At 47.8% G+C, this 14716-nt stretch overlaps 1 protein-coding gene across 3 annotated transcripts in view; it reads left to right on the top strand.

Annotated features, from left to right (window-relative positions):
- LSAMP (limbic system associated membrane protein) overlaps positions 1-14716 on the top strand; it is a 1011998-nt gene that overhangs the window by 697181 nt on the left and 300101 nt on the right. For 2 of the 3 annotated variants that reach the window (XM_050905195.1, XM_050905204.1), the window contains exon 1: positions 5775-6106. In XM_050905195.1, the coding sequence (XP_050761152.1) occupies positions 5952-6106 (155 nt within the window). In that variant the 5' untranslated portion in view covers positions 5775-5951. Of the gene's footprint in view, positions 1-5774; positions 6107-14716 lie in introns of those variants that run through there. The other variant, XM_050905213.1, reaches the window with a different exon arrangement.

The raw sequence follows: 14716 nt of genomic DNA, 5'->3' as shown, positions 1-14716 counted from the left end.
AAGGTGAAACTTTCTGAAAAGTCTGAGCACAAAATCTCTTTATCCAGTCGAACCAGGTTTTCTCTTTCAAAGGTGATGATGCAGTTTTCTACCCACACAGCACAGAAGCAGATGAACTTCAAAACTCAAGGCCTCGTGTTTATCTGGTGGAAATCAGCATAGCTCTTTTGACAGTGGTGGTGATATGTCAGCTTAGAGCAATTGAGAACCTGGCCCTTGGCCTCTAAATTGCCCACACCAAGGTGATCAGTTGTGAAACTAGATCGATTGCGTAGTAACAAGGTTACAAATTGGTGAAAATCAGCTATTGTTCTTGCACAGGAGGAAGTTCTGTTACAGCTCAGTGACCGCACTTAGAAAAAGGTGTTGTGCATGCATGTTATCATCCACAATTATGACCTACCTGAGTGCTCTTGACACAGTAAATCCTTCTACCTAATGAGGTCCTTACTTCAGAGGAAGCTTGGTCTTGTTGCATTACATGTCTGGATGTGAGTCTCAGGCCTAAGCTGCCTCTGATTTTCAGCATCAAAAGCCAGTTTAATTTATAGACTTGCAAAATATTAATAAAAACATGTCTGTCTTAAAGCGCGTGCTGGAACGGTTACTTCTAGTATTAGAGTCATTACACACGTATATTTTTCTCAAACTGCGAATTTTTCCGTATAACATGTCCTCCATAAGTGCCTTGGGGATATGAACAAGTGGCATTGATGTTCCAGTCAGCACAGGATCAAGTTTGGTAGACAGCATCCTGTCCTTAGCAGACTTTCTTCTTTTCAGTTGTCTCATGGAAATTATTTCTCTGCTCCTTCCAGCAGACTCTGGCCTGGTATAGATGGAGGCCACTTTATCAGGCAGGTGTAGCTGAAGGAATGGACAGAGTATGGCCTACAGGAGCTCTCTCTTGGAGTCTGAGAAGGGCATTTACCATTGAGCCTCCTCCTCAATTTGCCTCTAGAGGCACCTGCTGCATTCAAAGGATTTTCCACCTTTCTCCTAGCCCTGCCTTTGTTCCTTCTCTTCTACTCCTGTGGCTCCCTGTATCCCAGGAACCAAAGGAGAGTGAAACGTAGCTGCTTAATAAATCGGAGTGGGATGCTGCCCTTACACAGCAGTGTAGAAATGTGTGCATGTAGGAGCTGCAGGTACAGGAAGGGAGGAAGGAGAGATCACCACTCCCCTGCCACGGTTCCTTAATCTTCCTCCCCATGTGCTGAAACCCCTTTGGCTCTTCCCTGTTCCTCTCCATAACTCCGCTGCCAATGCAACAAAATTGCATTTTCTCTGCATGGCTGAGAAGCTTTGAGCAGGCTCTGCTGCTGAGTACAGCAGTGTATCTTGACTAAACACGTTATAGCTCACAAAACATCATACGTTTTCACTCATTGTTGCAGGTACCCTGAATAAAGTCCCTAGATGCTTGGACGCTGCTGGCAGAGCAGTTATGCAGTCCCCTTAAAACAATCGTGTTGGTCATAATAGGGTCTGGAGACTTGTGTGAGTAGTTCTCTTTTTGTATTTTTCAGAAATGTCTTTTCTGCAGCGATAGTTGGGAACAAGTCACCAGTTTTGGTGTGGTTGGTAGTGAATGAAAGTCAAGTGACAACAGTTGCCATTTTGTGGCTGTTTGTGGTGTGAGCTGATGAGCCTCATTTCAGCTCCTAGAGAGCAACCATCCACATCATACAGATGGCTGTTGCAGTTGGCATTGCGTGAAGTTTCCATGGATTGCTCTTTGCTTTTAGCCACCTCAAATGCAAAAAAACCCCATCCCTATTTGTGGCCAGAGTCCATGCTTTCAGTGTCTGTTGGCTTTCCATGAAAAGCAGATGGCACTTCAGGCTTTCACAATATCAGTCCCTGAGTATCTGTAGAACTGAGCTGCCACACAGGTAGGCAGAGGTAACCTAAGTACCAGTCCCAGAGCATCTCAGCACTGCATATCTCAGCAGAGGCTGCCTATCCAGGGCCAGCATGGAGGGTCTCTCCTTTGGCCAGTTTAGATGCCTAGACCGTGATGTCTTCAGCACGTTTCCCTCAAAGCCAGGGAGAGTAAGGCCAGCCAGGCTGTGTCTGCTCATGCTGCTGTTTTCCTTCCAGCTTGCACACAGAGCCATCCTGCGCCCATAGTGTGGAAACACAGGCACCTTCCTAAACCTGTCATCCAAGTGTTTCTGTCATGTCTTTGGTGGTGCCGTACAGCCTGTGCTCATCAAAGGGTGTTGCTCTAGGCCATGTTCCCTTTGAACAGGGTGTAAGTGTTTTGTGTTGGAGGAGGGTGATGTGGCACCTGTAGGGCTGGGCTCGTGCTGCCCCATCCATTCCTGAACGGAATAGTGACGAAATTTGACCAGTCAGGCTGGCCCTGCCAGTCCTGCACCTACCAGGAGTATTGGTAAATGGCATTAAAAGATGGCAGTATGGATTTGTGGTGTCCGTGCTCTGATTGTTTACCTGAATTTTTCCTCAAGTTTTCAGAAGGTTGGAAAGTTAGAAAGCAGACCTGCTGTTTCGTTATCTGCTTCCAGCAGGGGGAGATGGGTCCAGAGAGTTATGTCTTCTGGGAACACGTACAAAAATAACATTATTTATTTTACTCATGAGGCTCTCCTAGGATTTGTGTGATTCCTGCTTGTTTGGCCTTTTATACCCAGGCAACCCCTTCCTTTTGCTTCTGTATGCTTCTAAAAGCAAATAAGACCTATCAGCTTTAGGTTTTGTTTTATTTTTCCCAAGGTTTACGAGACCCTCAAGGGAATTTCTTCCTCGTCTCTCTGTTTATTATGATTACTATTATTATTAAATAGTTATGCTGTGGTCGTTCTAATGAGGATTGTATAAATGCTAAGAAGATGAAGACTTCCCCTGTATTTCCATCTCAGCAGAGATGTGCCTCCGAGTCTGCTGTGATGCGTCCCACGTTGTAGGGAGGCAGGGCCACATGCAGGCCCACCTCAAGTCAGGATGTTACTGAACTCTGGGGACAGGATGCTTTCCTTCTCCGTCCCTGAAACCCCCTCTGTCATTCTCTGTATAAAACATATTGGTGCCACTTTCCATGCACTATATTTAACTAAGCATTAAATTTAGATTTAACTGGATAGTTATTGCCTCCTAAGTAAATACTCTGAGATAAGGAAATATTTAGTGAGCTCTAGCAGTTGGGTGGCAGATGCTTCCTGCATTGCATAATAGTTAATCTTTGACAAATATGTTTTCCTTACTCCACTGGCATTTAATTAACATACAATAGCTCTTATTAAATGTAGATGAAACATATGTGGGAGACCCTTGTAAAAAGGATCCATGCAAGAGAGGTGCATTTCTATCATTGGTAATTTCATATGGGACCAGGTCTTTTAGCTGTACTCAAACTCTGTCACAAGAGTGCAGAGGTTTTGTCTTGGTGATGCCCATCGTCTGGGATGCCAGCAGCCTGATGGCATCTCTCTGTCCCTTATGCTGTCCGCTGCCCTAGAGCGGTGGCTACTAGTCTATCAGCAGCATGGTCTTCTTCAGAGCGATACCCTTGTCAAGTGAAATCTCTCTCTGCAGTATCTTGGAACATCCAGTGTGTGGATTAACCCCTTCTCGTTGCTCCCCCTCTCTGGTGCCATCCTTGCCAAGTCTCCTGCAGGGGAAACGTCTGAATCGGCTCACTCCTTGGCTTGAATACAAAGCAGTCATCTCTTTTGCCGCTGCATGCGTGGCACTGGAGCAGTAGTGTCAAGACCTTAGCCCTTAATTTGTGGGCCTTTAACACATGCAGGAATTGTTTAAGTACTCATAGACAGCACGGCCTTTCCATACATTCCTGGAAGAAGAAAATCAATCGAGGGCCATTAACTACAAAGACACTGCCACTAGCTGGGGACGTGCCTTAGCCACAAATCACTGGAAATTAGAGAAGTGCCCTGGGGCAGTACCACTGCACGCTTGCCTTGTGCTTGTGCGCTTCCCTAGGCATTGGCTTTAGGCTGCGCTCAGAGAGAGGACACAGGGTTACAGGGACCTTTGATCTGATCCCATGTGGCCATTTGTATGACACAGAGCCATCCCTTATGTCTCTCCAGTTTGGGTCCACTGTATCCCCATAAGGCTCCAGGAGCAGAGGTGAAGCAGGCAGCAGACAAGACCTGTTTTTTCCCTTCCTGCACACGCATGCAGCAGCGCTGTGAGCAGGCAGGACAGCAACTCTCAGCGGCGTTCCCCTCGGCTTTTCTGGCACCCGCTTCTCTGGACCCCCACTCAAACCACCCCTTCCTTCTTTGCTTCCCCCTCCCAGCCCCGCCGTGCTTTGGGCACAGAAGGGTTACGCTAGCGAAACATCCCTAGGAGCAGCTCGCCTCATCCCTCCTGCAGGCAGAGGAGAGCGGGCTGGGGGAATGGCAGGCAGGCATCAGCAGTAAAACATACGGCTTATTCCTCTCCATTAAATTAATCTCCCATATCTTGCGATGGTGATGGTATGTGAGCTGTGGGAGCGTTCCCGGGTGGGCAGTGCTGCTGCCGGGCTCGGGGCTCAGCTGCGGGCGCTGGCAGTCGGGGAGGACAGGCCGAGTATTCAACACTGCGGGCAGCTCAATACCAGCATTGTCTCCGGTCCATCCCTCAAAGGCTGGGAAAGGAGGTGGGGGGCGGGAAGGGCTGAGTGGAGAGAGGTGGGAGGGAGGCGGAGGGAGGGATGTACAACTGTTTATCTGATGAGAGGAAAGTCTGAGAGGGGAAAAAGCAAGGTTTGAGGCTGCGGAGGCAGTTGCCAAGAAAGCTGCTCTGTAAATCAGCTAGCTTGTGGCTTCAGGCCGCAAAGCCAAGTTGTTTGCACTTTTGGCCACAGCTTCTTTGCCCCCCCCCCCCCCCCCCCCCCCCCCCCCAGTATTTTCTCTTGTGATATTGGCCCTTATCTTCTCCTTCCTCTCTGCCCCGCTCCCTGTGCCTCCCTCCCGCTCAGGTTCTCCCGGCTGCTCCTGCCTTCTCCTCTCTGCTTCCCGGTCTGCCTCCGCTTCCAGTTCCCCGCTCGCACTCCCCTTCTTCTTCTCAGACCCCTCTTCCTCTCCCAGTCCCTTCCCTCTCTGCCTCTCCCTCCTCCCCTTTCCAGCCCCCTCTCCCTCGGGGCTTCCCCCCTCTGCCCTCCAGCCCTCATCCCTTCACATGCCCCCCTCTCCCTGCTGCAGTGCCCCCTCCCTCCCCTTCCCAGCAGCGGTCCGGCTCCCGAAGGCCCGGCCCGGCCGCTGCCGGAGCCGTTTCCCCGGCCGCCCGGGGCAGCCCTGCTCCCCGGGGCGGGGGGGGTCGCAGTGGCGGCGGGGCGGGCTGCGCCCCCGGGAAAGGGACGCGAAGCGCTGCTGCCGGCTCCCCTCCCGCGCTCGCCGCCGCCGCGGTGCCGAGCTGCCGTCTCACGAGTGAGGCTCCCTCCCTCCCCTCTCCCTCCCCTCCCTCCCTCCCTCCCTCGCTCCGCCTGGGAAAGTGGGTTAGGAAGGGAGCTCGGGGCTGGGAGGCTGCACAGCCGCGCACTGGAGCAGGACCATCCACTCGCGCAGCCCGGCGGCACAGGACTCGTCTTGTTCCTTTTCCTTTTTTTCACCTCTCTCCATCACTCCAAACGGGTCGATTTAATTGTTATTATTTTTAAATTATTTTGCTACCTGACTTTTTCCTCTTGCTTTTTTTTTTGCTTTTTTTTTCTTTTTTAATTGACGGTTGTGCTAAGACTTTTTTTGGAAAGCCTTAAAAAAAAAAGACAAGGGGGGAAAGAAGCCAGCAAGAGACTGAAAAGAGCAAGAGAAAGTGGCAGCTAAGAAGGACTGTGAAGTCACCTCCCCTTTCTGGGGCTGTCGATCAGAGCAAGAGTTGTACATTATTATTATTGTTTTTCTTTCTACATCTATCTATCCACATACACACGCAGAGAGAAAGACAAGTACAGACGGTGAAACTCGACGAGACCAGCCATGGTAGCAAGGGCTCAGCCTGATCGGAAACAATTACCACTGGTCCTACTGAGATTGCTTTGCCTTCTCCCTACAGGGCTGCCAGTCCGCAGCGTGGATTTTACCCGAGGTACCGATAACATCACCGTGAGGCAGGGGGACACAGCCATCCTCAGGTAGGGCATTTTGCCAACTTTTCCTTTTCTATGCGTGTATCTACATTTCTATGTATGCAACGTATACATGTGATGCGATATAGATTTGGGTGTATATGTCTCTGTGAGAGTGTGTGTTATTTTACCTCTCGAACTGCAGTAGCAGCAGCTGCTACAAACAAGCTCTGCGTGCGTGTTTGTGCTTTAATATTAAAAAATCGCAAAGCTTTTGAACACTTCTTGCCACCACTCTCCTCTGTGTAGTGCTCTGGATCAAAAGAATTTCAGTGGGGAAAGATCTGTTTGCGTTAGCCAGCTCTCATGAACGTACATTTTCCACCAGCCCTGCAGTATCAATAGAGATATCGAAAAGGGATCCAGCTGTGCTTGCCAGATGTTCCATTGATCTTCCCATACTTCTTTCTGTACCTATGGAAAAACTTTATCCCTGGTGCTGCCAGAACTCTCGGGCAAGTTCTTTTGGGAAACTCTGGCTTTTAATTTTATTTATTTATTTTTCTGCCCTGTAGGGAGGGAGGATGGATACAATGGTTGAAAAAGCTGGTGAAAAAATGGTGTAAGAGCTTGACATTTATGAAGCTTGTATCTCATTCACTGTGTTGGTTTCTTTGCAGGGCTAAGTAAACGGGTGTATGCTGTGCCTGCGTGTCTGAGTGGCTGTGATGAGGGTGTCTTTGCACATGAAGCCTTGTTCACTGGCAGTATTGAGTGTTGTATTTCTGTATTCATCGTGCAGGTTTTCTAAAGGTAGTTCTGAGGCTACTTGGGCTTTCAGTTAGGAGCGTCCCAAATAGCTGAAATGCAGTCATCTTTTTCCTGTGGCTTTCTTTTTCAAATTCTGCCTTGCTCAACTTACCTGCAGTAACTTCCCTACTGAAGGAAAATTCTGTGGCTGAGCATGTGCACGCACTGTGTATTATGGCTAAAAACCTACTAGACGTAATTTAAAATAAGTCTGTAATCTGTATGAGGAGCTGATAGTGCACAAACCCTGAAGCATCAAGGGAGCAATCCCCTAGCAAAGCTAACAGCAGCAGCAAAGTTTTCTTTCTCTGAAATAAATCCTGCTAGATGTCACCAAATGGTCTGCTACATGATCCCCTGTGTCCTGTATCCCTCCTATTTAATGATAGAGGGGTATGTGAGCTAGCAAGATGGGATCAGGGAAGAAGGATGCTAGAAGAGGGATGTGTGTGTGTGTGTACACGTATCGCTTCTCTCAGCTCCTCCCGTGTGCTGGGTTGTTTTGATCCTGGAATATCCGTTCAGCAGCTTCCATTCCCCAGCTCTCCAGACTTGTTAACTCGCATGTAAGATTTATCCACACAGAGTAATAGGATTTACAGAGTAATTCATCTGCCTTGCATATGCGATGGAAGGGGTTTAGATGCGATATGGTAAACACCTAACAGGGGGTGTTGCCTCTGATTCCTGGCTTCTCTTCTCTCCCTTCCACTCACTAGCAATTCATATATCCCATTAACCCTTTTCTACCGGGACTCCCAGCTGACTTACCCCATTTTTAAAGGCAAATCACTTCCATCAATCATTTATTTTGGAGGGGCTGCTCAGGCAGATGTTTGCCGGCATATGTTTGGTACATACAGCAGCAGACAAGTCATTAAGCTCACTTGCCCAGACAGGGGTCACTGGATTTCTATTTCCCACTTAACCTTGGAGCTTTTGAGTTTATCTAGACACTGTGTGCTAAAGCTGCAGTTGCAGCAGAGAGGGCTGAGCCGATGGTGGAGATGGTGCCTGCATGTGCTGCGTGTAAAGCATTCGTCAGCAAGCTCAATGGGGCTGCATGGGAGAGTGGTTTCGGTGTTTGTGTGTAGAGTGTGTGGCTTGCCAGTGTTATGTCAGGCACTAAAATAAAACACCTGAGTGAGGTGATCCAGCTGTGTCAGCCAGATATGTGCCAAGTGACACAGTTTGCAGGAGCGGCACACCACCCGGCCATGTAACTGCTTGCCCCGAGCAATACGGTGTTCCTGGCAGGCTGCATTTCTGTCAGAAGTGACTGTGGCCAGTGCACAGGCTTTCCCTCCCTCAACCGCCTTCCTAAGCTCTTTAAGCAGATCTGGCCAGCTATATGCTTTTCACATTTCCTAGGAAGGGCAGTTGTCTCCCCTCCCTTTCCCTGGCACCAGCCCCAGGTTTCTGGGACGTTTCAGTCCCTCTTTCACAGGAGAGGCAGAAGCCAGGCTGCAGTGGGAGACAGGACTGCCACGTGAGGCTGGAAGGGGTGAGACTTCCCTCTGTCCCCCATACACTTTAGGTCCAGCATGATGACATTTCATTCCCTCAGTTTTAAAGCAAGGGTTGGTTTGCTAGCTTCCCCCTCGCTGTTTTCCCTGCCCTTCCAAAACATAACTCACTTTAAGACAGCCTTGTGTTTGAAAAACTCCTAGCATCTCGCTCTCCCTGCCTATAGATCCACTAGTGACAACGCAAGAGGAAGAACTAGATGGGGAAAAACCATTAGATGATCTATACTAACTGTGCTCAGAGCAGATCTTTACCTCCACAGAGAGATAAGTAAGAGATTTCTACACAGAGATCATATCCCCTATCTTTGCTATGCATCTACTTCAGAGGGAAGAGGGAGCATGCAGTGGCAGTTTACCAGTGCCCAGTAGCTCCATCCTGTAGCTTGAGGGGAAATGAAAATGTAGGAGGGAGAAAACATGATATGCAGTTGGAGAGAAATAAAAGCAATGTACATAGTGATAAGATAACTAAAAACATTTTGTTCATGTAAATTGTGGTGCAAATCATTCAGTAAAGCACCAAGGACAGGGTATTCTGAATGATTCTTCTCCTTTGGGCCCTTATACATTTGTATATAGTGTTACACTTGTAGGTGGAAGAATGCGTGGGTGGACTGATCTATGAAGTGGAGAAAAATAGTTTATTATAAGCCCTAATGTTCCTAAAGGAAGCCACTCCTCTGGAGCTTCATCTACAGCTTGTTACTCAGAATAGAATTATTCTGAGAAGTTTGGATATGACTTTTTAAAGCTATGGCATTTAAAATATTCCCTTGCTATGGACTTTTAAAAAATGTTCCTAACTCTGTACTGGCTCATCTCCTAAATGACCTGGCAGCAGATTTGATTCATTTGTTGGCCTTGCTGAAGGTTGATGACTTTTAGTGAGTATTTGGCATGGGGAAGTTAGTCAGGGAATTGCAGAAAGAGAGAATAAAAATAGCTCGTGATAGACTATCCACAGGGAAAAGGGTAATGATCTGCTCTTCAGAGCAAGGCTGAAAAGAGAGGAGGGGTCTAAGAGCTGCAACAGGTGAGAAGGGCTGAGCAGAGTTTCTGGTGTTTGGCCAGCTACAACCAAGAAAAAGAGAGCAGGATGTTTCAAAGATGACACTACATATCAGAGAGCCTGTCAGACTTACTAAGGTTTCATTTTTTAACTCTGTCTTCGGCGAATGAAGAAGGACGCTAAACCTTATTTTGAGTATTGAGAGGGAACTGTGTGCTACAATTCCTGCCAATGTTTTGCTTGCAAGATCACAGTCATGAGGTTGTCAGGTTTTGTATGCAACTTCCCTGCTTGACGTTAGGAAACAAAGAACCTCCAAACAACAAACACACAAAATACCCCCCCGCAAACGAATTAAAATTGGGAAAGGAAAAACAAGCCCCAACCCCAAATCTTCTTTCTGTTTACCTGCCTCCAGCATCCCTTCCCACCTCATTTGCTCTGCGAGTGTTGGGTAAGCAAAGGCAGGGACCCTGTGCTTTGTTACACACTTTCAGCCTAGGGAGGGGATGAGAAATAGGAGGATGTTGGCTAAGCTGGGACATGTGCAGTATCGAAGAGCAGCTACTGCAAACTGGGGAGGGAGGGAGCTGTGCCTCTGTGTTGGGTTTGGCCCTTAAGATGAGTTAGAAGCAAAACGGCAATGGAGTCCATGCTGTGAGATCAGGTACCTGTACAGTGTGTCAGGGGGAAAGATCAACTCTCTCAGGAACCATCACAGCAGCTCACCCCAAAGTGCCTTTAAAGGTCTATTCTGAGGGCGTCAGTGGGACTTGCAGGTTGCCCAGGGCTTTTAGTAGTCCTGGCACAAGGGCAGGTTTGGCCTTTAATGACTTCTGAAGTGGAGCTCATCACTAGCTGGAACCAAAATGGGTCACATCCCCATTCCCGTCCGCTCAGTTATGCCAGTACAAATCTACCAAAGCCCAAGGGCACTGCCAGAAATACCGCATTTGTCTTTGGGGCAGATTCCTGGGGACTGCTAATAAAGAGGTACAAGTGACTCATACAGTGCTTAAGCTGCTGAGCACTGCTCAGATGATGCTCAGCCCGTTGGAGAACTGAGATCTCGCCAAGGCCAGAATTTGGCTGATTGTTCCTGAGTTTTTCCAAGCATCAACTTTTCATGAAGAATTAAATCAATCTGATGCCAATGCACTGATGAAAACCAACATTTAACTGAGTGTACAATTTCCATTTTTATCAGGTATTTTTAAATAATATCAAGTTTCAGGCTGATAGCACGTTTAGGAACTTCCATCCTAATGGGTACTTAGTTTCCTCGAGTTACATGTGTCAAAGGATGGGCTAGAATCAAACTACCAGCAGTAACGATAGTGCTGTTGGTGTAATCCTGCAATATAAGCAATTTATGCAAACTCTGTTGTTGGCCTTCCAGTATTTTGCTTCTACACATGGAGTAGCAACACAGCATCACAACAAAGTTTATGCCCTATACAGTCATTTTAAAAGAAAAACAAAAGCTGTTCAGATTACACTTATAATTAGCATATGATTTATACCAGGGAGCACTGGGCTGAGCCCTTTGCTAGAAATGAGAATAGGCATGTTCAAAGGTATAATGCTACATAATAATACAGTCTTGGCAGTAAAATTGTAACCTTGATTATTAGTAGTATTGTTATGGCACTTAAAGGCCACCACTAAGTTGAGGCACCCTTTGTATTAAGTGCCATGGGAGCACAGAGTAAGAGAGATCCCCTCTTCCGCAGGGCGTGCAGACTATTAGCTGGGACGGGCAGAGGCTGGGGGTGGGCAGGAGGCACCCAGAGGTGAGGGGACTCACCCAGGGTTGCACAGCAGGGCTCAGGCGCGCCCAGCCTAGCGACCTATCCATTAGCTTGGGTTGCTTTTCGGCTCAGCCACAGCAGATGTGACAAATGAGGTTTCCCTAGTATGTCCTCATCTGCACTGGTATTGACTACAAGTCCCAAATGCTCTTCTTTTTCTCTGGTATATACAAAGCCTTCATTATCAAATCTAGCGTACATGTGTTGAGAGGGGTTATGTTGGGATATCTGCTGATGCTTTCCTTTAAAAAAAAAAAATTAAAAAAACCCCAAGCGTATAAATGTAGTAACAGATGATGTTGCAAAACTTCCAGGTCTGGCAGCAGATGGTGCCATTATATGAAGGCACACATGCATACATAGATATGTGAGTGTGTGTGCATACATATAATAAAGGAAGTTGCAATATCTATATGGTCCGAGGCTGGCGATTAGCATCTCTCCTTATACACACACACAATATTTATATATGGTACGCCCAGTGGTGAGCAGGGCCTTTGTGATACTGTGTTTTCTGCAAAGTGGGACTAACCCATCACAAGCAAAGCTGGAATGGAAATTAGAACAGAAAAGACTCTTTCTTTGGTGAAATTATGTATGTTTAATAACACTGTATGTATAATTTGCATTCAGGAAGATGGAGGAGGAGAGACAGTATTAGGCTGTATGGCTTTAACCTCCTCCCCTGAGTCTGCACACACACTTCAGTTTGCAGCTAAGTACCATATGTTTTCCTACTTAGTTGGCATTAAAATTTATATAGTAGTATGGGTTACCTGGAGTGTCTCAGAGCCTCTTCCACTCCACTCCCCTCCACAGCAGGTCATAAGGAAAGACCCAGTCTTAAAATAGCTCACAGTTACTGGAATTTGCCATCTCATAACTATAAGTTTTCAAAATATATATTACACGTACCTGCCCTTTATATCCGGACCCATAGGCATCTGATTCTGACAGAGCTGCGGGGCCGCAGCTCACTGCTGATGCAGCGGCAGGGCTTCAACAGGCTTTACTGCGAGGCTGAGTATCTCCCCCATGCATGTTTATTTTTGCAGATTTTTATTAGGAGCAACTCGGTTGTGTGGGAGAGGCTGGCTGTGACCCCAGAGTGCCCCCACTGTGCTCGGCCCTGTGCAAAGAGAGGAGAAATAGCCGTGCCACAGCTCTATTGATTTCACTGGGGTTGGGCTTTTTCGGTCAGAGCTAACTTGATGGAATTGAGCCTGCTCAGACTGGGCTGGAGTTCAACAGATACTTTGCAGTAACACATCTGCGTGATGTTTGGGGGGTGCATGCTTGCGTGTGCTTGCGCACAAATGTGTGTTTCCCTACGTTTGCTCCTGTTTAAAAATGGAAAGTGTTTTCTTGTGTGTAGTTGTACAAATGTTCATATACTCCGTAAAGTTGCAAGTGTTGTATAGGTCAGCGGCAGCACTGCCCGATGGACAGACTGCTTGCTTGGAGATCTGTGTGGCTTTTTCTGACTCCTGGGCCTTGGTAACTATCTCAGCTTGGTAATGCTGGAAGTGTCCTTTGTTTCACTGTGCCTCAGTTGCTACAGCTATTAAGGAAAAAAGCAGTGAGCAAACAGAATATTGCATCTTCCTCTTCAGAGGCTCAGTGGTTAACACTGTGGTAGATCTGACCAATACCGTCCCTTTCCAGTAGCAACCTGAACCACTTTCACCACTGAAATTTGCATTTCTGTGGCAGAGGGAAGTAGTGAAAGCTTCCGAAGAGCAGGGATGTTCCTCCCCCTCACCCACCCTCCTGTGAGAGGTGAGACATGCCCGAGTGGTTTCTCTTCACAGGTGCTCTGCTTTAGATGGGTTCCTAGAAGAGCACTGAATTTACAAGGGGGAGGGAAAAGCCAAGAGGGCTCCAGCTACCCAAGCACTGATCCCTGTGCTGTGCATTTGCAAAATGAAATAGGGGTGGTCACACAGCTGTGCAGCCGCCACTCACAGTGCCACTGCACCCCCTCCTCTCAAGGACAGCAGGGTGACCATGTTGGAGATGCACCACAATGTCATTGCCCCTAACGTGGTGTGACTTAGTGTATCAGTGACAACAGTGCCTCGCCATGGTGCTTTTCCAGTGTAGGAACCCAAGGATAAGCTAACTGGGAACCTGATGGTACCTGTATGGCAGCTACCTCAGCACTCCGCTTTCTCACTCCCTCCATGCCAGGCTGGTTGTCCACCCTCACACGAGGCCAGGCAAGGGAGACCATGACTCAGAGCTGCACGTCCATTCACTTTTCGTGCCTCGCTGTGCAAACAAAACCCATGTTGAAATCCACTGGCAGGCAGCATCCATGACTCTGAATAGTAAATACAAATCTCTCCCTCTCTGTGTCTCTCTCTCCCTCTGTTATTAAGCTGACAGGCACTTAGCCAATTATCCAGTTGTCGTCTCAGCTGTATTTATGGAGGAGGAAGAGACAACGCACACAGCTCTTGTCTTCAGGGCTTCAGCTGAGTCTCCCTTGTGTGCTGTAGCATTTTCCCTTGTGCGAGCTGTTTAGGATGCTCGGGGAAAGAAACCAATGAAGGGGATGGGTTGAGAAGAGGGAGGGGGAAGCAGAGGAGGGGGAAGGGGTCTGCTCCCCCAGACCAGGCGTGCGCCAGAGCTGTCATTGTTTGCCATTGTTTTTGTGTTTAAATTTGGCAGAGCGCGCGTGCCTTTGTTGCGTAAGGTTGCGATGGATGGGGAATGCGATGGCTGCGGGTACTTGCAAAGTCGTTTTGCAACAACCAAGAGTCGGGAACTATGCAGCGGCAGACTATGAGTCTGTGCGTCTGTGCCTTAAAGTAAGGGGGCCACATGTACTTGGGGACGTAGTGTGAATCTGTGACTTGGAGCCAAGAGCCATCCCTAATCCCTGATGCAGTATTGCGCCTAGAACATACAGCCTGCGCTGGCTCAAGTGTTTACTCCAAACAGCAAAATTTAGGCAAATAGCACTGAAGTGTTCTGTGAATATTTTCATGAATGTTAAAAATGAATTCACTTTGGCTGCAGCTGTGCTTCCTTTGTGTGTGTGCATGTGCATCTTTTTTTCTCTCCCCCTGGTGAATAATCTGAGTGGATGAGTTTTCCTTGCCCTGGCATTCACAGAGAGAACATTTTAAACAGGTTCATAGATGAGCAAACAAGGCTCTAGCTGCAACTTCTGCAGCTGGAAGTCTCTGGCTGTACAGATTTGCAGGCATGTGCCCCTTCCTCCCCCCGCCCCAGACACTAATTTTGTATGTATGCCTGTGGTGCTCTTGATATATATTTATATAGGATGCTGCTTGGGGAGCACTGGACATGGTTCTTACAACCCCTCATCAGAGCCCGGGAATAAAAGCAGTCAAACAAGTGAGACGTGGAGCTGATCGCAGCTTGAGCCACAATAATTTATGTGCATGTGACAAGAGAAAATTACCTTTAAACTCTGCACCCAACCAATCAATCTTGCAGCAGCCTGTTTTTGCTAGGAAAGGTGCCTCGGGCCAAGCCTATCAAGCTC

This window comes from Gymnogyps californianus, chromosome 1 (assembly GCF_018139145.2).
Source record: "Gymnogyps californianus isolate 813 chromosome 1, ASM1813914v2, whole genome shotgun sequence".
Classification (NCBI taxonomy): Eukaryota; Metazoa; Chordata; class Aves; order Accipitriformes; family Cathartidae; genus Gymnogyps; species Gymnogyps californianus.
This window is presented reverse-complemented; position numbering and strand designations above follow the sequence as displayed.